The 21,931-nt window shown below is 47.9% G+C and overlaps 6 protein-coding genes across 6 annotated transcripts; 2 read left to right on the top strand and 4 right to left on the bottom strand.

Annotated features, from left to right (window-relative positions):
* Positions 1–350: 350 nt before the first annotated feature.
* Positions 351–5,017, bottom strand: ATNIH1004_004273 (protein kinase domain-containing protein; the record flags this gene model as incomplete). The annotated part of the gene is made up of 8 exons (XM_033568943.1): positions 351–1,292; positions 1,380–2,117; positions 3,475–3,555; positions 3,619–3,711; positions 3,767–4,066; positions 4,144–4,460; positions 4,511–4,736; positions 4,808–5,017. The coding sequence occupies 8 exons, from the start codon at positions 5,015–5,017 to the stop codon at positions 351–353; spliced, it is 2,907 nt and encodes a 968-aa protein (XP_033427749.1).
* Positions 5,018–8,775: 3,758 nt separating this feature from the next.
* On the bottom strand, positions 8,776–9,570 carry ATNIH1004_004272 (uncharacterized protein; the record flags this gene model as incomplete). The annotated part of the gene is made up of 2 exons (XM_033568942.1): positions 8,776–9,146; positions 9,204–9,570. The coding sequence occupies 2 exons, from the start codon at positions 9,568–9,570 to the stop codon at positions 8,776–8,778; spliced, it is 738 nt and encodes a 245-aa protein (XP_033427748.1).
* A 4,260-nt stretch (positions 9,571–13,830) lies between these two features.
* On the bottom strand, positions 13,831–14,251 carry ATNIH1004_004271 (hydrophobin family protein; the record flags this gene model as incomplete). The annotated part of the gene is made up of 3 exons (XM_033568941.1): positions 13,831–13,869; positions 13,918–13,979; positions 14,029–14,251. 3 exons carry the CDS (start codon positions 14,249–14,251, stop codon positions 13,831–13,833), a joined length of 324 nt encoding a protein of 107 aa, XP_033427747.1.
* Positions 14,252–15,747: 1,496 nt separating this feature from the next.
* Positions 15,748–17,572, top strand: EIF3D (eukaryotic translation initiation factor 3 subunit D; the record flags this gene model as incomplete). Its single annotated transcript, XM_033568940.1, has 2 exons — positions 15,748–15,955; positions 16,023–17,572. 2 exons carry the CDS (start codon positions 15,748–15,750, stop codon positions 17,570–17,572), a joined length of 1,758 nt encoding a protein of 585 aa, XP_033427746.1.
* Positions 17,573–18,491: 919 nt separating this feature from the next.
* ATNIH1004_004269 (Zn(II)2Cys6 transcription factor domain-containing protein) lies at positions 18,492–18,997 on the top strand (the record flags this gene model as incomplete). The annotated part of the gene is made up of 2 exons (XM_033568939.1): positions 18,492–18,563; positions 18,617–18,997. 2 exons carry the CDS (start codon positions 18,492–18,494, stop codon positions 18,995–18,997), a joined length of 453 nt encoding a protein of 150 aa, XP_033427745.1.
* A 234-nt stretch (positions 18,998–19,231) lies between these two features.
* flbB lies at positions 19,232–20,913 on the bottom strand (the record flags this gene model as incomplete). Its single annotated transcript, XM_033568938.1, has 5 exons — positions 19,232–19,694; positions 19,746–20,312; positions 20,366–20,453; positions 20,514–20,579; positions 20,895–20,913. 5 exons carry the CDS (start codon positions 20,911–20,913, stop codon positions 19,232–19,234), a joined length of 1,203 nt encoding a protein of 400 aa, XP_033427744.1.
* Positions 20,914–21,931: the final 1,018 nt, after the last annotated feature.

Genomic DNA, 21,931 nt, shown 5'->3' with positions numbered 1-21,931 from the left:
TGATTTGTGTCTTATCCCATACTGAATCACGCATAATATTGCATGCATTAATCTTGATTAAACTTCATTGGTTGCATAGATTGAAGCAGATTCAAACTTCCACGTCATACAGGCCCGACGTGGCTGAGACGTGTAGAAACATTATTGATCTTATTCCATCCACTGGAAGGTGTTAATGTCCGAACACCTTTATCCCCCTATCGTAATCCACATTATATACATGGCATTATCCATCCTCCTTCCACCCAAGCAGTATAACAGAAAGCAGAATAAAAAGAAAGGAAGAAAGAGTATACACATCACTCATTAAAACATCCAAGGCTACTGAAGCTGTATAGCGAGAACTTCCCCTACTCCAGCAAAGGCTGACCATCTGAAACAGGCTGCAGCAAGTACTCGGGGTTGTCTTGTACATGGTTATAGATCTCACTCAATCGCTGCAAGATCCTCTGTGAACGACTCCGCCGCTGGGGCTCCAGAACGATCATCTCTTCCATGATCAAGTCCAAGAGGTGATGGATGGCCGCGGAGCTATGGTCGTGATTTCGCAGGAAATCAACCCACTCGAAGACCGACAGCCGAATTCCATTAAAATCCGCGGTATAAAAACAATCGGAACTAAACTCGAACTCTGGATCTTCGTCTTCGCTTCCCCGAAGACTGGAGAACTCCTCGATGGCCTCATATCCACACAAGATCCATGTGACGAACTCGAGATACATGCATCCAAGGCTCCATACATCCCAAGCCCGGGAGATACGCCTCCCTCGAAAAGCGTCCGGTGGGGAATACGTGGAAGGAACGATGACTGTGGCCGGGTTTACGTTTGATCGAGATCCCCGGCGATGAATGCTTGCCAGCCCCATATCTGCAATCTGCAGGATGCCGTCTGGATCGTCGCAACCCTGGAACGTTGAGAACCACAGAATGTTGTCTGCTTTAATGTCTCCATGTCGCCCAAACAGGGTGCTATCCGGCGAATCCGCCGGTACGCTAAATTCATGAATCAGGGATAGACCACTGGCAATGCCCACCATTTGCTTGAAAGACCAAAGAAGCGTTTGGCTACTGAATGACGGTGCTGGAGACCTGCGCCAATATTCCCGAAGAGTCCCATCGGCCCATGGGAATACCAGGTGGTATTTCTCTCCCTTCCTATACGTGCACAGAAGATTGATAAGGTGAGAGTGACAATTAGTAGCCCCCAGCGCCTCGTGAAATCTGCGTTCGGTGATGAAAGAAGACTTGTGCGAGGAGTACAGGCGTTTGATGGCGACCAAAGGTCCTTTGTCCTAAGCGGGTGCAGGGAGTAAGCGACGGATGTACAACTGCCAGAAGAGATCTGCTCAGGAGTTACCTCACTCCTCCAGCTTACTCACCTCATCTGTAGGACGTTCCCAGAAATCATGGTGATCGGGGTGGATGCGTGCCTGGAACACTTCGGCATATCCGCCTTCTGCAGTACACCCCCGTTGGTTCTCTGCATCCAGTGAGACATATGGGAGTGTTTGGAACTCGGTGAACTCATGATGTCCTCTGAAGTGAAGCACTGGAGCGAGCATTCTGTACTGCTCAGTCTCAAGGATCCTGAGCGAACCCTGGTCCCAGTTCTCGAGGGTTTTAATGTGCCGGTGGTGACTCGTTTCCAACATCAGCTTTTGCGCGCCCTTGTTCATCTGTCGGATGAACGGAAGGTCCTTGTCTCCTATCCCTTCTTCCAGAAACCCGCTGATATACCTGATCTTATCCTGATCGACCAAGACCGCAAAGAGATTTCGTGCGTGCTGGAGGATTTCCTGCGCCGTTTCCTCCACTCGATCTAGTGGCACGAGCCGACCTCCCACGAGAATATTCCGTACGGTCTCCTCTTTCACCAGTATATCCAGTGACGATTTTGGGACGAACCATGGAAGTCCATCCAAAGGACACATCTCGAGTCTCGCCATTAAATCCGTTTGCAGTTGAGCCAACGCTGGATCTGGGTCACTTAGTTCCGTTTGTACTGATCTAGAGCTGGCCGTCGAGCTTTCCCGGCATAGTCCTGGAGCACAAGGAGGTCGTAACCCATCATCAATACCTTTCACCACCCTTGGTTCAGTTGTTATGCGGGGTTGCCTCTGGTCTCCCGGGTCAGCGTCACTCCCAGGAGGTTCGATTGGCTTTACTTTTTGACGACGGATACACTTAACCAGGCATTGCAGGAAATAGTCGACAATCGATCGCAGATTCATCACGTCACACCAAACGATGGTGAATATTCGATGTTGCGGTGTGCACTACTCTCTCGTGGGTGACCTGACACATGGAATGTCGATGGACCAGGTGCAGGGACGGTACGGGTATTCTGAGACGCAGTGACATCAACAATCGGATAACTGGAAAAGAATTTGGAAACGATTAACTGACAACCACCAATGGGGACGTACTAAGAAATGAAAGGGTATATTCTTCTTGGGTATATTCTTCTTTGTAGGAATAGTAGGACGAAGAGAGTGGAGCTTCGCAGCCAGGAAGATGTGAGGATGGATATCAGGAAGAGAGGGCGGTGGATACTGAGGCCTGCAGACCTCGGAGTACAGTTATTGGCGGGGCGTCCAGTGCGAAGGCTGAGGAAGGTGGCAGTGAGACTGGGGAACTATCTGCCTGGGTCACAAAGGTTCTGCAATGCCTGACGATGAGTTGTTCCTCACTCAACCGGTCGTTCCAAATTTGCCTCAAAAAGGAAATTTGGGACTGCTGTCAACCTCGCTGCACTGTCACCTGTCGTCCTCGAACCGACGGGAGACCGGGTGGATCTCTGGCGAGGCAAATCGAGGGGCAAAGTACACTGTCGAGGCTGGCGACTGGAGAACCATTTACCCTATCTGGCCTAATTAACAGTTATTTCTCGCGCCGTCTAGAGATGGTTGCTGTGGTTCCCCTCTCACTATTACAAGAGTATGTCTACTGACGATCCCTATATTAGGGCTTAGTCCGTGAAACCCGCACCCATCAGCGATATCCATGGGGTCCCCGCTGGTTACGTAGACGTTATCGTATGTTCCAAGACTATATTCAGGTATCTAATAAAGTAGTACTCTTAGTCTGGCTTTGTGGTAGTAGACCAGCGACCAGTAAGCGACCTCATCAGACTGAACAGAGGCGTTGAGGATATGGACTCTTCCTTCACGACTCGACTCCCCCCTGTTCCTCTTTCCAGAGCCCCGTATTCTTCTGTCCTTCGTGGGAGACAAAGATCAACCAGTCCACCTAGCTTCAATCTCAAAGCTGTCCACAGCGAGCCCTCATAGCACACACAGAGCTGCCATATTCCAATAGTCAACAAGGTCAAGGGAACCGCACACACGGCCATTATCCACACCTCGGTCGATATATGCATATGTCCTTGATCATCGACATGTACGAATTGGGTTGAGAAAAAATTCTAATCACTCCTGTTAGTATCTTTTTCCCAGTGAGGAGCGTCCGACCTACAGCTACGATGGTGGTGGGCAGATACACCAAGCCGACAATGGTAAGCCTCTTCACTGCCGCCGCATCTTGGACACTCCGTTTCTGTAACGCACGACATAGTCAGCGATGTATGATTTTATACCTCTTGCTACTCATCTAACGTACTGTAAGTTCGGTGATGTTGTGGCTTTCCTCGTGGGAAATCTCGGCCAGTCGCTTCAACGCCCTTGTCTCTTCATATCCCAGAAGATCGGATAACTGTAGGCGTTGAGCGCGGCCATGAAGCTATCGGCTCGCGGGGGGGGGATCTCACCAGCTGCTCGGTCGATCGGACTCGAGCCTTTAGGACCTCTGCGCGTTGCAGATATAACTGAGCCTCCGCCGCATGTTCTCCAAATTCTTCCACCATGTAGCTGCACGAGCACACATCTCCGCAGCTGATTTCGCAACATCGCTCGCAGATCTTGCCAATACGGCGGACAGTGTCGTACATTGTCTGAAGAATCACGATCAAATCGGTGATGTAGTCTTCGAGCTGTTTGAGTCGCTGTCGATCGTCGGCGTTGAAGTATATTTTCTTGCTGTCGATGTCCGAGACAAGAACGCGGTTGGACTAGAAGGCGCTTGAGGTCAGCTCTGCTCTCGGAAGTAAAAGAAATGGATGAGTAAATACAGAATTCAATCACAGACTTTTTGCTTGGATTCTTCCTCCAGCCAGGCCATGTATTCCATCCACCCTCTCAAGCTGTCCACAACAAGTTGTTCATGCACAGCAAACGATGGTTTCATGATATCGTTCCCCTGCGTGGTCTCTTGAAGGCAACATGCAATATCCTCCTCAGCTGCACGCGACGGTGCAACCAGGATGAACACTGAGGTACTCTGAGATGCATTGTCTCCATATCTCAATTGATGATATACCCCCGTTTGACGGATCGACCATGGGGACACTCCCTGTTCCACATGGCGATTGTTTCGCTCCACGCGTCGAATCACATATGTCAACTCTACCAGCCAGTCAATTTTCACACCCTTAAGAGTTCCGCGGGAATCGAACCGTCAATTTTCCCATGTGCAGTGTGTGAGCTTCGGGCTCGAAATGGTGGAAACGCATACTCGTTTTCTTCTGTCTTCCTTCCAAACGTCAACACAGTCTTCCAAAAATGAGGGAAAACGTTGTGCGTGGCCAGTAGATGCTCGAACAGTTCGCGGGATATATTTAAAGTCGTCCAGGATCGCAGATGCCGAATTGTATAGATATGTGTGCAGGCGTCATTGTCTTCCTAGGGTTACAACAATCAGTCAGCCTACAAGCCCATGAATAAAGGAGATGTCTGAGCTTCTGGGAGCTCACTGTAAAAACTCCCAGCTGCGACAACTCATTGATGCTAGTCTCCCACTTAATTTGTAGCGACCATCGCTGAGTTTCATCTCTCTTCCGGTCATAGGCTGTGACTTCTAATTGGGGCCGATCGGCTCGCGACTTGAAGAGGTCTTCCGTCTTTGACCCGATCTTCTCGGCTAGGTGGTAATCCGTACATGACGGAGCAGAAGAGGGGCCCATGGTGGGATCGTTTTGCGGTTGTCTTGTCTATGGCTAACTCGGCGCATAGAGCTTGATCTCTTATATCATTCTTCGCTGGTAACATCATGTCCCTTCTTCTACACACTCCTTTTCCGACTACCAGGTAGGCTCCTGTCATCGCAGGTGCCTACCCTATACCACGTGAAGCATTCTTGGGGCTTACAAAGGCAACTACATCTTCACGATGGCTACAATGGCTTAGCAAGGCGTTCTCACAATCCCGGGACTATTTCACCGTGCTGACTGGGTTCTGATGGAGCATGGAGCATGGCGATATCAACCACCTGCGGCTGGCGTGTGAAGCTGAATCAAAGCAGCGTGTCGCCGGTATGACCGTCAGATACACTGAACAGCCAATCGGGCAGCTCTCCAAATCGGGGTTCTAGTTGCATCATCTGTCTGCTGACGCGGATCGATGATTCTGACTGGACCGCCTATCCACACTAGTATTATTGCTTAAGCACACACTGTGCATACACGAGATTATGCGACACCACTAAATCATTTCTATGCTAAAAAAGGATATTATATAGGCTCATCATTCTCTCGAACTTTTATTCCGTCCCCTCCCTGCAAAAGATGCGAGTGGTTGGTGTGCTGACCAGCCTCTCAAGCTCATCGTGCTGACGTTAAGCCACTAGGGCAATAGGTGCATATGAAAAGTAATCATTGCCAGAATGATTGGCAAAGGAAAAAAAAGTCGAATCGCAAACGGAAAGCAAACTCGTCACTTCGTCAGAGACCAATGGGGCGTCGAATTATAAAAAGACACGACAGCTGTTGATCTGTTCCTGGTCACCAGTCAAAGTCAGCCCTAAGTCATTCAAGAGCAGCACAGTACAAACACACCTCGGTCAGGCCGGGAGACTTGCTCGTCGTATGATCTGGCAGGTAGATTTTATAGGTATCCAATCGTAACTAATATTCACTCAGCATAGAGCCTCCTCTTGAGGAACCGAATATGGGTTAATAACCTCGACCCGGAAATTACGCTGTCCGTATTCATGTCTCAGGAGGCTCACCAGCCTCTTGGGATCCATATACTTCCCCTCGATGACATGTTGAGGGCTTCTTCCGTAAAAGCGACCTCTGCTCATAGCAGTGCGACCGTGGCGGCCTGGGGAGAGCAAGTACAAATACAGCCAAATTGGAGTCGTAAAGGAACGAAAAGTAAACGTGGCATCACATTCATTCTAGGTACCAAACTCCACTGGGATGGATGTCCTCACAAGGGGTTTTATATACCCCTAGAAGCCCCGCAGCTAAATAAATACCTCTTCCGACGCATGCTCACTCTCTCCGAATAGCCACTATTAGACAGGGCTGGTGTTGTTGTGTTCAGCCGTCGTTCGATACGGAATCTATTTCAGCCTAGGCCGACATCAGACGACTCCAGCGCGTATATCCAAGAACAGTTGGACAAATGAGAACAGCATAGATATGACATTGTACAAATGATTCAGCCATGAGCAAGGAGCTTACAGGCGTAAGTGCGCGAGGCAGAGTTGCATAGACAATCCCCATTCGAATCTGTTATGACAAAAACTTTCGGATCAGCACGGCACTGCCACCGCCACCAACTTGCATCTTCCAATAAAACATGTTCAAGCCTTGTCAGAGCACCCTGGCAGCTGCTGGGATCGTTCGCTATCCGCGACGGACTACCCGACCCCTTGAAGCCGTGCCGGCTCATGACTGCTCTATGACAAAATATACTCTCCACTCACATTAACGGAGTATCCCCCATTGGGGTAAAGGCTCCTCAGTAGTGCGATAAGGCGCTCCTCTTTGATATACCGCAGGACGATGGTCTGGTCGACCATTTCTAAATCTCTGCTTCACCTACGGCGAAGGCGAGGGCGAGGACAAGGCGAGGGCGAAGGCAAGAATGTGGACGGATGGATAGATGTATGTACCGTAAGGCTAGCTGGTCAGATCTTCAAGATGAAAAGTAATGCATTCTTTCATTCAACAATGAATCGAATGGATGAAAGAATTTCAGCCTGATATATCCATGATCATTATGAGCCGCATCGTGACGCATCGCCAGAGTACATGCGTGGCATGCGTTGTATGCGGAGACGTAGGTATCTGCTGCTGCTGCTGCCCAAGGGGAATGGGAATGAATCTATCCATGCAATATGGAATGTGACGGAAAAGGAAAAGAAAGGATATTGAAAAATGGGATTAAGCGGCTGGAGAGAGAATAGTAACCTCGTAATACTAGGGTTCTTCTCTGCAGGATTGGGTGGTCCTTTTGACGTCATAAAAGGGGGAGTCAGTTGGGTTGGTTGTTGGGGCTGACATGATGAGATGAGATGAGGTGGTGGTGTTGCTTCGTATTTGCTTACTGTAGATTTGAATGCTTTCAGGGCTTGGTAAAGAGATGGAATCTGGGAGAATGACAACACTGTAAAAGTTTCAGTACAGGATATTCGATCCAGATTACCATGCTTGAGGTATCTTATTAAGCTGTGGGCAGTGTTTAGTTGGTTGTTCTAGATAACTCTCCAAATGGCTCTAGAGACAGTCTTTGTGGATATTTATTGCCTAAACTATCATGAGAGGATATCGACCGCGGAGGTTATAATAGCGTTATAGACATCCCATTAGAGTTTGTCTCTGTTCCATTTGTTTTGATGTTTGTCGGGATTAAGCATTCAAGCTAAGTTAAACTATCTGGAAGGGTTAGTTCGCTGTCCCATATACATGTAAAATCCACCGAGAGCATTTTTGTTCTCTATATGTACAGTATTAGATGGATGATTCAGTAGCTTCAAAGAGGTCAACTATCGAAATAGTTCTCCAGGGGCCGGACTAAGTAGCCTACTCCTCTACATAGTTTAGTAAAATACTGTACCTGCAGGAACATAGTCCTAAATACGTACTCATTTTTTATTGCTAGCTTTCAGCTCTTGCTTTTCAAGATATCTGTAATGTACTGCTAGAATTATCCAACAGTTTGGGAAGATATACCAATTCCACGTGTTTTCAAGCCGATTTGTCAGGCACCTAATATATATGTTTAATCCAAGTTCTCTCCTACTGTTACAATGACCTCTAGTAGACCTGTTACAGAAGGATGTAAGATGGTACCTATACGGCTATTAGAATTGGGAGATTTCTAGAAATATATGAAATGATCTTGGAACTCTCTATATTCAGAATATAAGTGACATCCGTAGTGGTTGTAAATGATCTAGCTTAAGCTTCTTTTTTGTTGTTCATATAAACGTCTTCTTTTTTTAATCTTCAGGGGATGTCAGACAAATATAAACTCGAGACTCGAGACTTAACAGCTGCAACATTGAGGTGACGACAGACATAATCAGTGTTCCTCTTATTCTTGTTCAGATATACATTTGACTTGTTCGTTACGTTGCAATTCTATATACTATTCTTAACTGATTTATGTTTAGCTACATGGTTAGTAGTTATAGCGAAGTAACTACTCTGTTGTATGATTTATTTAACGTTGTTATTTATTAATAAAGAGATCACATTAATTATATCACAAGAAATTAAATATCTAGAGGTGTCTGTACAAGATTTTATGCTGTTTGGCAAGTCAACCTGCGTGGCATCTTCTAGCAGACCAACCCATCACTGTTTCGAATTATTGTCACGAATCAGAATATTGATGCCATATCTGCAAATATGTTAAGAATAAAAGTATATTACAAGTGATTTGCAATAGATCCAAATGACTGGCAACAAGTTCAGGTCGAGTCTCAGCCTCAGGAGCTCGACGGGAGCTCATGCACCTCATGATTTAAACTCCTACTTGACCCCACTAACTCTGCTGGCAAGCTTCCTTGTAGTTCTTTTGGCTCGTTATTGGTAGAATACTGTGGCGACCGTGGCGTGAGTGTCTGGGAATCTGACTGTTGCTCCTCAACCTGTTGTTCTTTCCATCGACGAATAAAGAAAACCAACAATCCAATAATAACAGCTAGTCCGGCTACACCACCGACAACACCACCGGCTATAGCACCAGTATTGGTATTGGAGCCCGAGTTACCGCCTCCAGCTGTTGTTGTTGGTGCCGTGGTCTTCGAGGTCAATAAGGATGTCGATGATACAGAGGCCGTTGTCGGGGTCGGTGTGGCTAAATAACATACAATCAGCTAAAAGACAACATGATAAGATTATCCTCTCAACTAACCCGTACTGATAGCTTTCAACATCTGATAGTTAGTCTCACCGGGAGAATTTGGACCCGCGCAGCCCACCCACGACATATCGGTGACGAAAAACCCTCGCATATCCTTATGGCAGCAGAAATACCCCTCGTGATCGTACAGAGTCCAGCTCCTATCTGCACATACTGGCGGGTCCAAAATAAGCTCTGTGCAGTTGGATTTGGACGGACAGCATACTGAATTCACGTAGGGGGTGTTTGCTCCCGGACACGTGGAGCCATGGGGACAGCAGGCATGGAAATCACCCCATGTTGGACCACAGGCTGCCTCTCCGTCCTGACAGGATTTGTGTCGACGGATGGCGAATCCAGATTTATCGTCTCGAGACATTTCGAACTGGATCAGGAAAACGAGACTAATTGACAATGGGGAAACTGACAAATCTGGCGATGGACGGTGACAGGGTTCGCGTGGATGTGCCAAATTTTCTTTGCAGCAAGGCTGAAATAGTAGCGAAGTCGTTGGATGCCATAGTGTGGGGGCCAAAATAAAGGTGTATAGGCAGGATGGTGAACTTTATTTAATATACATACGGAGAATTGAAGGCAGTGATAAGAGCAGTATCATACACTCGGTCACTATACAGTCATTTTCTAAATTGACTTGACCAATGAACCTATAATGATTAATTCCCAGCCCCAGGGCCAGGATCCTGGTGGAGGTGGATTATTGAGCTAACAGACTTCACTGGGGGCTGCCGCAAGTTTCATGTGGTATGGAACGTAAAACATACAAGCCCAAGTACAATACATATACTGTAATCATTTAGCTAAGGCTTACTCAGTTTATCCCCACACGCTCAATTTAATGCGTCACTACCGATACACAATCCTAATTAGACCCTGAAAGGTAAGGCAACGATGTGTTTTTACAAAGCGGAATAAGAACCGTCTCGATCTAACAGCAGCAGATTGCAGTGGAGGGAACAATCAAATCCAGTTTTGAGCTATCAGTATGGGAAAAAGCTATTCATGATGTTGTGACACTGAATGTGCGTGGCGTACCTGCAGCTTTCCATATCCAGTGCGAGGTCTATAAATTTTTGAAGTCTCCCAGGCTCTTCTTTTAGAAAAATATTTGAAAATATAAGGTAGAATTACCTAGCGATTTTGTGAATCAGAACATATAACTGATAACTTGACCAGAGGGGTATCCAAGAGCAATGATGTTGTTATGGACACTACTACACGCAAGTATCCTATACTCCGAGGGGAACCCACAGAAAGTTTGAGGCACATAGTATCACCCATGAATCTGTAAAGATACCACGGGAGGAGTGAGTGCTGATTGCTTTCCCGTTCCTCAAGTAGATTTGTATCAAAATGTACAAAGCCCCGGTTCGTGTTCAGGTACGGATAGTTGTTGACAAATGCAGCAGCATTTACCGAAAGATGAAGTCACTACAGGATCTGTAGGCACTGACCGGAGGCAGTATCCCAGAGGCAGATGCCAGCATCTTGCCGTCGGGTCTGAATGCAATAGAATCTACCGAACGATTCCCTCCAGGGTCTGCAGGCACGGGCTCCAATGCTTACCAACTTGACAGATCTGTTTTATCAGCAGGGCTTCTTCTTTGAATTGATTTCTAATGACGCCTTTTGCTTAAAAGGTAGAAAGGTCGTTGGTAGTTTGCAATTATTTCGTGGAGTACAAATTTCCGGCACTCACTTTCCAGGATTTTATTAAATACATGTCGAACAGGAACTTCAGGTCTGCTAGTCAGGAAAAATCGTATCTAAACACATGCATTGGATTAAGCTTCAGCTAGAAGTCGGAGGATTATCATGATATCATTGTTATTATCGCATTCATCAAGGGCATCTATAATAACTAAAAAGGCTGAATATGATTTGTCTTTAAATTTGGAAAGTGGTTTTGTAATTAGGCCATGCCACTAGTTAATCAGCAAAGGACTGGTTAGTAATATCTCTCGTGCTGCTAAACAGTTTCATATATATATTCCCCTAGAATAGGTAACTAGAGAGCTGTCATGTTATACTAGTTACAAATTTATGTGCTGTCCCAATAGCCCTCCGCCTCTTGAAAAGAAGAAACTAGCCCCTAGAACGCCTCTGTTGTTGGATTAAGGCACAAAAGTTCCTGCTATTGTAGATTTCCCTGTGCCTGCCAAGCCATTCAGCCCGAAAAGGGACTGTTGCTCTTGTCGGTAATCCACTTTTATATATTATAAAAAATATTAACTTGAGTGTTGGGAAGACATATAGGATCGTGTCTTTTGTACTAGTGGAAAGGCGCATCAACCGCATACAATAACTGGCTGGGTGTATCTAATCCAGTAAGTTACCAACAAAATAGTAGTATTTCTATTGGATATAACTCACCATCCATCTCTGCTATGACATTTACAGTCACACGCGATTGTGACTATTCGACAGGAGGAATAACAGATAATAACTCCTTCATGTAGGCTGCTGCTATTCTCACAGTATATCGGCCTGCTACCTCTTATTCTTATACAAATCCGAGTAGTCACAGATCCGGCGGATAACAAGACGTGGAAAGTCATTCGACTGGCTGTTTTTACCTTAAAACAAAAAACTCCGCCTAGTTCACGCCTTACTTGGTTCCTTTCAAGGGCATTTTTCACGACTTTGTTCCCGATGCATGGAACTATAATAGATCATGATTTCCTTAACACGCAGCCTCATCTCCACCAAGTTCACTACAGTGCGCTGCGCACATGTACATCCATCAACATGTTTATATTCTGCTTTGAATAGATGTCCGATCGCATTCAGCAATAACTATTGGGGGTTGTTTAAGAAAGTTGTCCATTGAAATCCATTTTTCGTTGCCTTTCCAAGTCATATTATATTACTCTGCCACGTGGCTTATTTGACTGGCTGACTACAACATCTCCAAGCCGAATGTCTTGGTCTGCGCGCGGAATACCTCCTTTTATTCTAACCATGAGTATGAACTGAATAGTAGGAAAGGTACATTTTATTTAGACGGCGACGACTGGGGCTGAATTTGTGCCCATTTGGCCATACGGAAGACAGGCGACGACTACGTTATGCACACCAATCCGGCCAAGCGTGTATATATTCGAGTCGCTAGGATTCGAAAAGGGAGTTCATGATTCATCAAGCATCTCTTGTGCGGCGGCGAGTTCGATGGGGAAGGCGTTTACCTAACTTAAGGTGTATTGGCCGGGTGGAGGTTGTCGTCGTCCTGCCATCTTACAAGATGGTAGAATAAATAAGGAGCATTGATGATCGTGAACAGTGATATTCAGGAAGGTGTCACCCTATTCCTGGTTGTCACCAGGAATCATCCTCAGCTTGTTGGCATCTGCCTCGCCACCTCCTTGGGCAGCGAGAGGAGCACGTGGTTCTGGCGGTATTCAAAGCGTCTAGTCCATCCTAAAGATGACTTCATTGGTGAGTGATCCCATCGATCATAACTAAGCAGCACTTCACACGGAGGATCCGGGTGGAACGGTGGAACTAATCTTTGGTACAGTTATCTAGTATGTGATGGTCCACCGATGGGCTGTGTCAAGGGCTAAAGCCATAGAACCTATAGAAGAGGCTACATACAGAAAGGAATCGTTGAAGGAAAGAACGAGGGAAAGAACATGTGATGTGGGTCTTTGAGGGCTAATGTGGCCAACAGGGGCAACGGGATAACAGGGACAACACGGCCATAGGCCCGAGAAGTCAAACAGCGTCAGCCCTTTACAGGGCTGCCCTGTTTTGTCGTTCAGACTGAGACAATGCATTTTCATATGTTGGCATTGTAGTTGTGAAAAGTCGATCATTGTTCTGTCTTTTACACTCTATTTAGGATTTTGTATATGCCTGATGACACAGAAACTAACAGTGCCGGGAAATAGAATAAAGCTTGAGTTTAATATACCGTATTATAAACAAGCTTGTATGTTTCTTGTACCATACAGAAGAAACTTACAGCAGCCCTCAGAAAAAAGCTGTTGGCTCAATATTCTATCCACACTGCTGTCGTGGCTGTGGTGCTGGAAAAAAGTCATCATATGTTCGTCGGTAAAGACGACTTCGAGAATGGCTGTATCAGGATTGTAAAATTTGTCATCAACTACTAACAGAAATGAAAAGTAGTGGCCCAAGTCCCTAGTCCCTTTAACATCAAACGAAGGGATCCACAGCCCCACACGTATCAGACCCCAGACCTTAGCTGAAGAAGTTGATGTATCCAAAATAAGAGATTAAAGGGATTAGAGAATAATAAGATACTGGTTAGTATCCGATGATGGGAACAGTGTAGTCATCTACCCAATGGCAAAGTGCAACCTGGTTATTCAATAGAATTATGTATGGCAGAACTATAAAAGCCTCAGGATCGACTTCGCATGAATGGCCATCGAGTTAGACATCAATCTCTGCCTGCTTCCAGTACTGAAGCACTATCCATGTAGAGAAATTCAGTCCAAAGTTATAAATGTATTTGGATAAATATATTATTATTCTATCAACATTAGGGAAGAAGTTACTGTCCTCAGGAAGTAGGCCCTCTTATCCATTAAATCTGTCCCTCTCATCTTGTCTAAGCAACAAGCTCGTAGAATACATAGCTTATCATGTTACTTTATTACTTGGACGCGGAGCAGCCCAGAGCAAGTGTTCCACCCTGCATCCGTTAGATCGATCAGAACTACTTTTTGTTGGATAGACTTACCAAAAGATTGGCTTCGGTGCAGCACTGAGGTGCAGAGGAGCAGGTCTCGTCATGAGGGTGACCTACAACCTTGTTAGCAAGACAAAGTATATATTGAAATAGCGCACTTACAAAGGAGACCAACAGAACCAACAATGTTGGCTGCATCGACGCCCACAACTTTCAGAATGGGGTCAAGAGTGGTATCAAGAGGAGTGGTGAGAGTGCCACAGCACAGGAGAGGCCCCTGGCAGCCACCACTTGAGGTCTGGCCTTCACTGCTCTGACTGGAGGGGAGCGCGGACACCATGGCGCTGCCGGCGACCAGGAGAGAGAAAGTAGTAGCGAACTTCATTGTTATAGATGAGATGGTCCTTGAAATGTCCTTGAAAGAGTCCTTCGTGAAGAGAAGATTGAGTGATACTTGAATCTGAGTGATCAAGTGGTTGGAAGGTCTGAACGAAATTCGAGCGGGATTCTTGTCCTCTATATACCCTCAGCGACAAGGATCATGACTAAAAATATCTCCGTCTTCTTGCCAGGGTGACACGTAGAATCCAGGTACCCCGATTACAATTCGAGATTGTTATCTCACCACTATGTATGGAGAGTCACTCTTGTCGGCAAAAAGTCCATACTCATATCAGTACCAATACTTAGACAATAATATCCGGAGGGAGACAATGATCTACAAATCATGCTTTTCTGATAAGAAGCAATCAACTTCCATGGAACCGTACGAGAGGAATGGATGTCTCAATGGAGAAGCACATGCTCAGATGTTGCATGGATCTTAGCACCAGGGCCGATCCGGTTCAGGAACGGCCGATCAGGGGAAATTCTACGGTAGCGAGTCACGGATCGTCGGATGACCTAGAGCAGCTCAAGAATTCTCCTAGTATCTGGGTGAATTGCAGTTTTTTATTCGGGGAGATAGAGGGCAATATTCGGATCTGCTTTCCGTGAGCCGATATTCTAATCACCGAGGCTGCCAAGTCGTCTCTTATCAAGTGGGGCAGATGATCTACAAACTGTGCAAGAACTATGCTGGACATTGAACTTGATAGAGACAGAGAAAGGGGGAGATAGAAAATCAATCAAGACGATCCTGATAAGCTGAATGTGCAGAATTTTACTCCATACTCACCTCCGATATCGCGGTCTGTGGCAATCGCAGGTCGAGTTTGACTTTCCTATTTCTAGGACCCTGGAAAGGCGATAATTTTCATAAAACCCCACATTATTCCTTGATATTCTGGATTTAGGTCCCTTGGTACCTATTGGGATGCTGATAACACCACGCTTGCTGGTCAATGTTGCCTCGGTTAGTTGGCAACGGACTTAACTACCATCTCTAGCCTGCAGATTTTAATTCCTGAAATTCAACGTACTAACATTTCCAGTATATATGAATATGGACAGTGTTTGCTATTGATATTTGTTATGATTCTATAGCATAGCCAGGAGGGCATTCATAAAGGAGTGCAATTAGTTATCATAGATGAATTCATCCGTGGGAGGGACATAAATAAGCGAAGAACTAGCTGATCCTTCGGATAATCCCCCGGACCTGTATCTTTCTAACAATATTAATATACATAGGCAATAGTCATTGAAATACTGGCTGATGGCTGACAATTTGTACCCCTGTATACGTGAGGATACTTTGTGCCCAATGTGGCGTTGTAGTGGCGCAGTGCCAAGCCACCAGCCACATCTCGCGACACAAAAAATGTTCCCGCAATAATAATCCACCGCGATATCATCCACCAACCTCGATCTCCATCCCACCCCATCTTCTTGGGAATTGCAAAGAGCGTCCTCTTCTGCTCCCCATCAAACACCATCACCATGGCGCCTCTTTCTATCGCCGACATCGTGGCGGCCCTCCCCGCTGACGACACCTGGGGTCCCGCTACCTCTGCCGACAACATGTTGGACGGTGTCCCTTATGCTCCCTTCTCCAAGGGTGACAAGTTGGGCCGCATGGCCGATTGGACTTCTGAGTCTAAAGACCGTGATAGGACTGGTCGTCAGGCTTATAACCGTAACTACAGAGGTATAATTGCACATACACCGCTGTTTGAAAAATATGCCTAACGTACTTTTCAATTTATTCCATACAGATCAGCAAGTGTACGGTGCCGGTTCGTCCAGTCTCTTCAACGTTCAGGTCGCCGAGGATGAATCCTCTTTCTCCGTCGTCGACAACACTCGTGCCTCTGCTAAGCGAACTTTTGGCCGCGGCGGTGGCACCGTTTTCCGTGGTCGCGGCCAGCGTGGCGTGGGCCAGAGAGGCGGCCGGGCCGGCTTCCAGCGCGTGGGTGCTGGTCGTGGTGGCCAGGGTGGTGACCGCTACTACGACAACCGCTCCGGTCGTGGCAACCGTGGCCGTCGCTTCGGATGGAAGGACTACGACAAGCCGCAGAGGACCCGTGAGCCCTCGGTCAACGTTCGTCCGGACTGGAATATGCTGGAGGAGGTTGACTTCAGCCGTCTGTCCAAGCTGAACATGGAGACACCGGAAGGCGAGGATATCGACTCGTACGGTTTCCTGTACTACTACGACCGGTCGTACGACAAGGCCCCCGTGAAGAACGCCGAGCGACGACTGCAGTCCCTCGATCGGGCCGCCTACAACGTCACCACCTCGCAAGACCCTGTCATCCAGGAGCTCTCCGAGAAAAACGAGGCCACCGTCTTCGCCAGCTCGGATATCCTGTCCATGCTCATGTGTGCCACCCGCAGTGTTTATTCCTGGGACCTTGTCATCATCCACCAGGGCGACAAGTTCTACTTCGACAAGCGCGATGGTGCCTCTCTGGACCTGGTGACCGTCAACGAAAACGCCGCCGACGCTCCTCTTGAGCTTGCCGACTCCGCCAACAAGCAGGAGTCGATCAACACCCCCAGCGCCCTGGCCCTGGAAGCCACCTTCATCAACCACAACTTTGCTCTGCAGACCGTGGCCGAGTCCGAGAACGCCAAGGTGGCCTTCAACAACCCCAACCCCTTCTACAACGCCGCTGAGGAGACCGAGCCCCTCGCCTCCAAGGGTTACAAGTACCGCCGCTTCGACTTGTCCCTGGAGCGCGATGAGGAGCCTCTGCACATGATCGTCCGGACCGAAGTCGACGCCGTCATGAAGAACCCCGTCAGCGGCGAAGACCAGCAGCTGGTGGTCAAGGCCCTGAACGAGTTCGACAGCAAGGCGCAGGGCTCTGGCGGTGCGCTGGACTGGCGCAGCAAGCTGTGGTCGCAGCGTGGTGCCGTCGTCGCCACCGAGATGAAGAACAACAGCTGCAAGCTCGCCCGCTGGACCACCCAGGCCATCCTAGCCAAAGCCGACGGCATGAAGCTGGGTTTCGTGTCGCGTGCCAGCCCGCGCTCCGCTTCCGCCCATGTCATCCTGGGTGTCGTCAACTACAAGCCCCGGGATCTGGCGGCTCAGATGAACCTGAACCTCGGCAATGGATGGGGTATCGTGCGCACAATCGTCGACCGCATCCGCGCTTTGGATGCCGAGGAGGACGCCGAGAAGCTCAAGAAGTACGTCCTGATCAAGGACCCCAACCGGCCGGTTATCCGTCTGTACAGTGTGCCCCCTACTACTTTCGATGAAGATGAAGAGGTGGAGGCCGCTGAGGAGGAGAAGGCCGAGGAGGATGAGGAGTAATGTTCTGGTTATGATTTACAATTGTTATCGTGTGCATATGTTGAAAAGTTGTTTAGATGAGTATGAAAATCTTATGATAAGTAGTATGTAGTCATGACTCTATTGACCTTGCAACTTGTAGAGTTCCATCACCTTAATACGACTTACTTGAGGAGTCCATTTGAGCTCAGTTAACAATATAACGTCTCTTATCTTGTTCTTTGATCACGTCAAACCTTCACCCCCAATGCACGTAGAATCCTTTGCGTGGTCTCCGAGTCTAGACCCAGTTCAACACATCTAGTAACACAGCGAAAGCACTCTTTCTACTCCATAGAGCAACCCTACAACATAGAGAATTGTATCCCGATACTGAACCCATTCTCTGAATTTGGGTCCGATTATTGATTAATCTACTAAGCTTGTATAAATTTAAACTCTTAGATAACGTATATTTTCACGCTGTTATATCCGGGACTCTGAACCGGGACTCTGAACCAAGGTTCTGACAGCTGCCAGAATATCTATTAATGGTCTTCGAAGGTTAGTGATAAAATATGTAAACTAAGTCACCGAAAATGGAGAGGGAATGAAGAGATGAAGGTTGTTTCTCTCTTCCTCCTTCATTCGTTCATTCTGCGGTCTGGGAGTAGATGCTCCTGCTTTGCTGAGAACTCTGTCTACTTCTGGACATGATTTCATTACCTCTTCCTGATGTATAGACCAGACTAGACTGATAATGTCCTGCAGAGAATAAATCTTTTTGTCCAGTCCAGAACTAACGTATACCTAGTTGACTATGCAAAGATACAAAGGCTTAGTCATTCCATCATTACCCACAAGCGCAACACCACTACTCATCTATCCATCTATCCTCATCTCAACCCCCAGAGAAAGACAGAACGAAGAAAAAATCATACATAATGAATCAACCCACATAATGAACCCAATCAATAAACCCAAACCCCGGCCCGCAGCATCCTGCGCCCCGTGTCGAAACCGAAAAGTCAAGGTCCGTTCAGCCTCCGCCCCCACCCAATACACCACCCCATTCACATGAAATAGTGTGATAGACTCTCCCCCTGCGAAGCCTGCGTCGCACGGGGGATCCCACACGAATGCAAATACGCCATCACGGACGAGGACCGCGAGGCGATAGCGCAGGCAGAAGTGATTGCGCAGCTGCGGGGAAAGTCACAACGACTACGGAGCGATCTGGCTGCCGCGGAGGCGGAGAGACAGGAGCTACGACGACGGGATCGAGATTATCATCACTCGCGGAGTGAGGACGCGGCCATGGAGATGTTGTACTCGGCGCTAAGGTTAGGATCGCAGGATCTGGTAGAGAGGTTAGTAGGACGAATTCGTGAGGGTGAAGCACTCGCGGATGTCATTCGGGAGGTGCAGACGGAGGGGATGGTTCATAGGCCGAAAGTAGGGAGGTAGCGCGAAAGGAGATAAAGTAAATCTTTTTTCTAAGAAAAAAGAGGACATGGCAAACGAAATAAATAGCGTAAAGCATTCATTAGCCTGTATAGCTATAGCTGGCTAGGAGCTCGTAATAAATGTCCAAAAGCCCAAAGAAAAAAAAAAAAATAAAAAAAAAGTAAAAGCTTTTATATACACTTCCCATGACATACTCAAAAACAACCTCGAAATAACTCCGTCCGACTCGTCATTTCATGAGTATAACACGTCGTCTGTCGCCTGAGAAAATCCCACATCAACCTTGGCTCCGATCACGCTACTCAAGCAGTCCATCAATTCGAAGTCCTCCACGACTGCCCCAAATCCATAGCACCGGACCTTAGTGTTCAGCGTCTCTATAATAATCTTGACGTCGTCTCGCGTCAACGTGCGGTATAGCTCGTGATTCTTGAGGCACTGCAGAGCCATGATGGGAGTGATCTGCCCATCGGTCACCAGCTGTCGGCTGAGATTCAGCAGAGTGGTCAGGTTGGCATGCGGCAGATCGTATGTCTTATGCGGATACGTTTGTTCGTGTGTGGTATTTGAAATGTAGCTCGGCGGCGGGCAGGTCGCCATCAGGGCATGCCCCGAGAACGGCATGTCCTCGTCGTCGGCCTCAGCAATAGACCGCCGGCACAGATAATCGGTATGTTCGCGACACGGCCCTTCCAGACTGCGGTGGGTTAGACAATCAATCTCAGCAACATGCCACAGGGTTCCTTACGTCAAAATAAAGTCAATCTGCAGCTGCGGATCCTCTTCGAAGATCCCGTCTGGCTGCCGCGGTTGGCGACTCGAGGGAGCCATCCGGTCCAGCGTCGCCAGGGCATCGCACGGTGCATTGCAGCAGCCCTGGTTCAGTGGTGTAAGCTCTTGGGTGGGCGACGCATCAACGTGCTGCACCCCATTTGTGCCGGGGCTCACAGCCGAGGAAACGGAGACGGCCGTTGGAGGAGTCACTGTAGTCGGAGAAGTTGTGTAAATGTTGCTCGCCGACGGTGCGACGTTGGGCGGCTGGGAGCCGACACTACTGCTGGCAAATGAACCGGACTGAAACCCCGGGCTTTTGCGCTCAGCCTTGCGCCGCTCGAGTTCTGCCTCGTAGTTGATCCCATGGCTCGCGAGGATGTCCTTCAAAATACTATTCTCCTCCGACAAGGATCGGACCATCTCTCGATGTTGGTGTACGGTTAAATTTGACGCCGAAATGTCCTGCGTGTAGGCTTCTCGGAGTCGGGACACCTCCGTCTCCAGAGAGCGCAGGTACTGCTCCTTGCGCTCACGATGCGTCCTAAACCACTGTCGTTAGCAAACAAGCACCCAGCCATCGCCACAGATTCACACCTTTGAGCTTGACGATTCAACTCCTGCCGTCGGGTGAGGGCCGGCCGGCTATCCGGTTTCGGGCCTCTTCGTTTGGCTGGCTGGCCATCTAGGTCGGCGACGTCAATATCCGGGGTTGCTGAGGGTGCATCCTAGCGGAGCCACAAACCTCGAGTGACTTTCTTCTGTCCACTGCCGAAGAATTTAAACCAATCTGTACCCGACGAGGTTTTGCCTGATTGCATGACCATGTTAGCGTTATAGACCAGAAAAACAACACAATCAGATCATAAGAGCGATAAAAGCAATGCCATAAGTACAATGCCGGCCTTCATCCCCAGACTAGTGGACCATCAAAAGCTTATCATCCGTAGCCGGCGCACGGCGTCTCAATCAAGTAAACCTAAATGCACCATTCGCGATGACACTTCGCAGGCCCCTAGCGAGAATGAAACATTGTACAGCCCCCGAACGAACCGATGGAAGACACATGCAGCACGATAGCCATCGTAACTGTGTATCTGTATCCCTCGTCACACCGTGAACTTACCCGGCGAGTCTTGCGTCATACTTTGTCGATAAACTGTTCCCTGGTCCCCAGGCATAATCCCATTATTCATGGAAGCCATGATAGCTGTGGCCGTCTGCAAGGAAGGGAATACGGGATGATGCGACCGGCGCGTTTACAATAGATGCGGAGAGCGGGAAAGGAAAAAGGAGACCAGGAAGCGTTGGGTGCAAGCAAGTGCACCGACGAAGAACGAAGCTCTGGATGGGTCTGGAGGCGGGACAACGGCTGCAAAGGTTGTCCATTATTAGCCTCAACACTAACTACGGACAAATTAAGTAAATTCGGTTTCGTCCAAGCGCCCTCACCGTTGGGATGGATACCATATACCGTGGTTGCTTACGCCGCGGAAACGGACCGGCTGCTCTCCCCGATGTCCCCGAGAACTTGAGCTTTGAATACCACACGAGGGGGATTCTTCAAGGGATTCTTCAAGGGTAAAAGTGTAGCTCTCGTTGATAGGTCTGGGTTGGAACAGGATCACGAGATGAACGATAAAGGAGATGAAGGGAAAGAATTCCCACAAAAAAAAGAAAAAGAAAAAGAAAAAGAAAAGAGAAGGAGGGATAAGCGATGGAGCGTGGGGATAACAAAGAGAAGAGGAGAGAAGGAGAGCGAGTGGAACAGCGAGTCGTATGGAAGTGGGACACTGACAATTTGATAATTTGATGCCAGGAATTAATCCTCGGACTGGGGAGGCGAGATGGCGCTCAAGAGTGACCTGGAGACCCTGTCAAGCGGGCCTTTCTTGTTACATCCACCGATGCACCGGGTGATTCATTGGCTTCTCTTTCCTTGTTCTTCACGGCTTGGTCTTTGCGCAATCAAGCTGGCTGAATCCACAGATCCACGGCGAGTAAAATCGAGACGTGAACTCTCCAGTCAACCTTGAATCTTGATGGGACGGGATGGACACTCGCGTCTTCTGTAGGCCACTAATCTGTTAGTCCATTACAGACCCGATGTTGTTGACAGGGTGGATAAAGGTAAATAACAAAAAGTAACAAAAAACCATAAAG

Source organism: Aspergillus tanneri (assembly GCF_003426965.1).
Source record: "Aspergillus tanneri strain NIH1004 chromosome Unknown AapTan_3_pilon_pilon_pilon, whole genome shotgun sequence".
NCBI classification, from domain to species: Eukaryota; Fungi; Ascomycota; class Eurotiomycetes; order Eurotiales; family Aspergillaceae; genus Aspergillus; species Aspergillus tanneri.
This window is presented reverse-complemented; position numbering and strand designations above follow the sequence as displayed.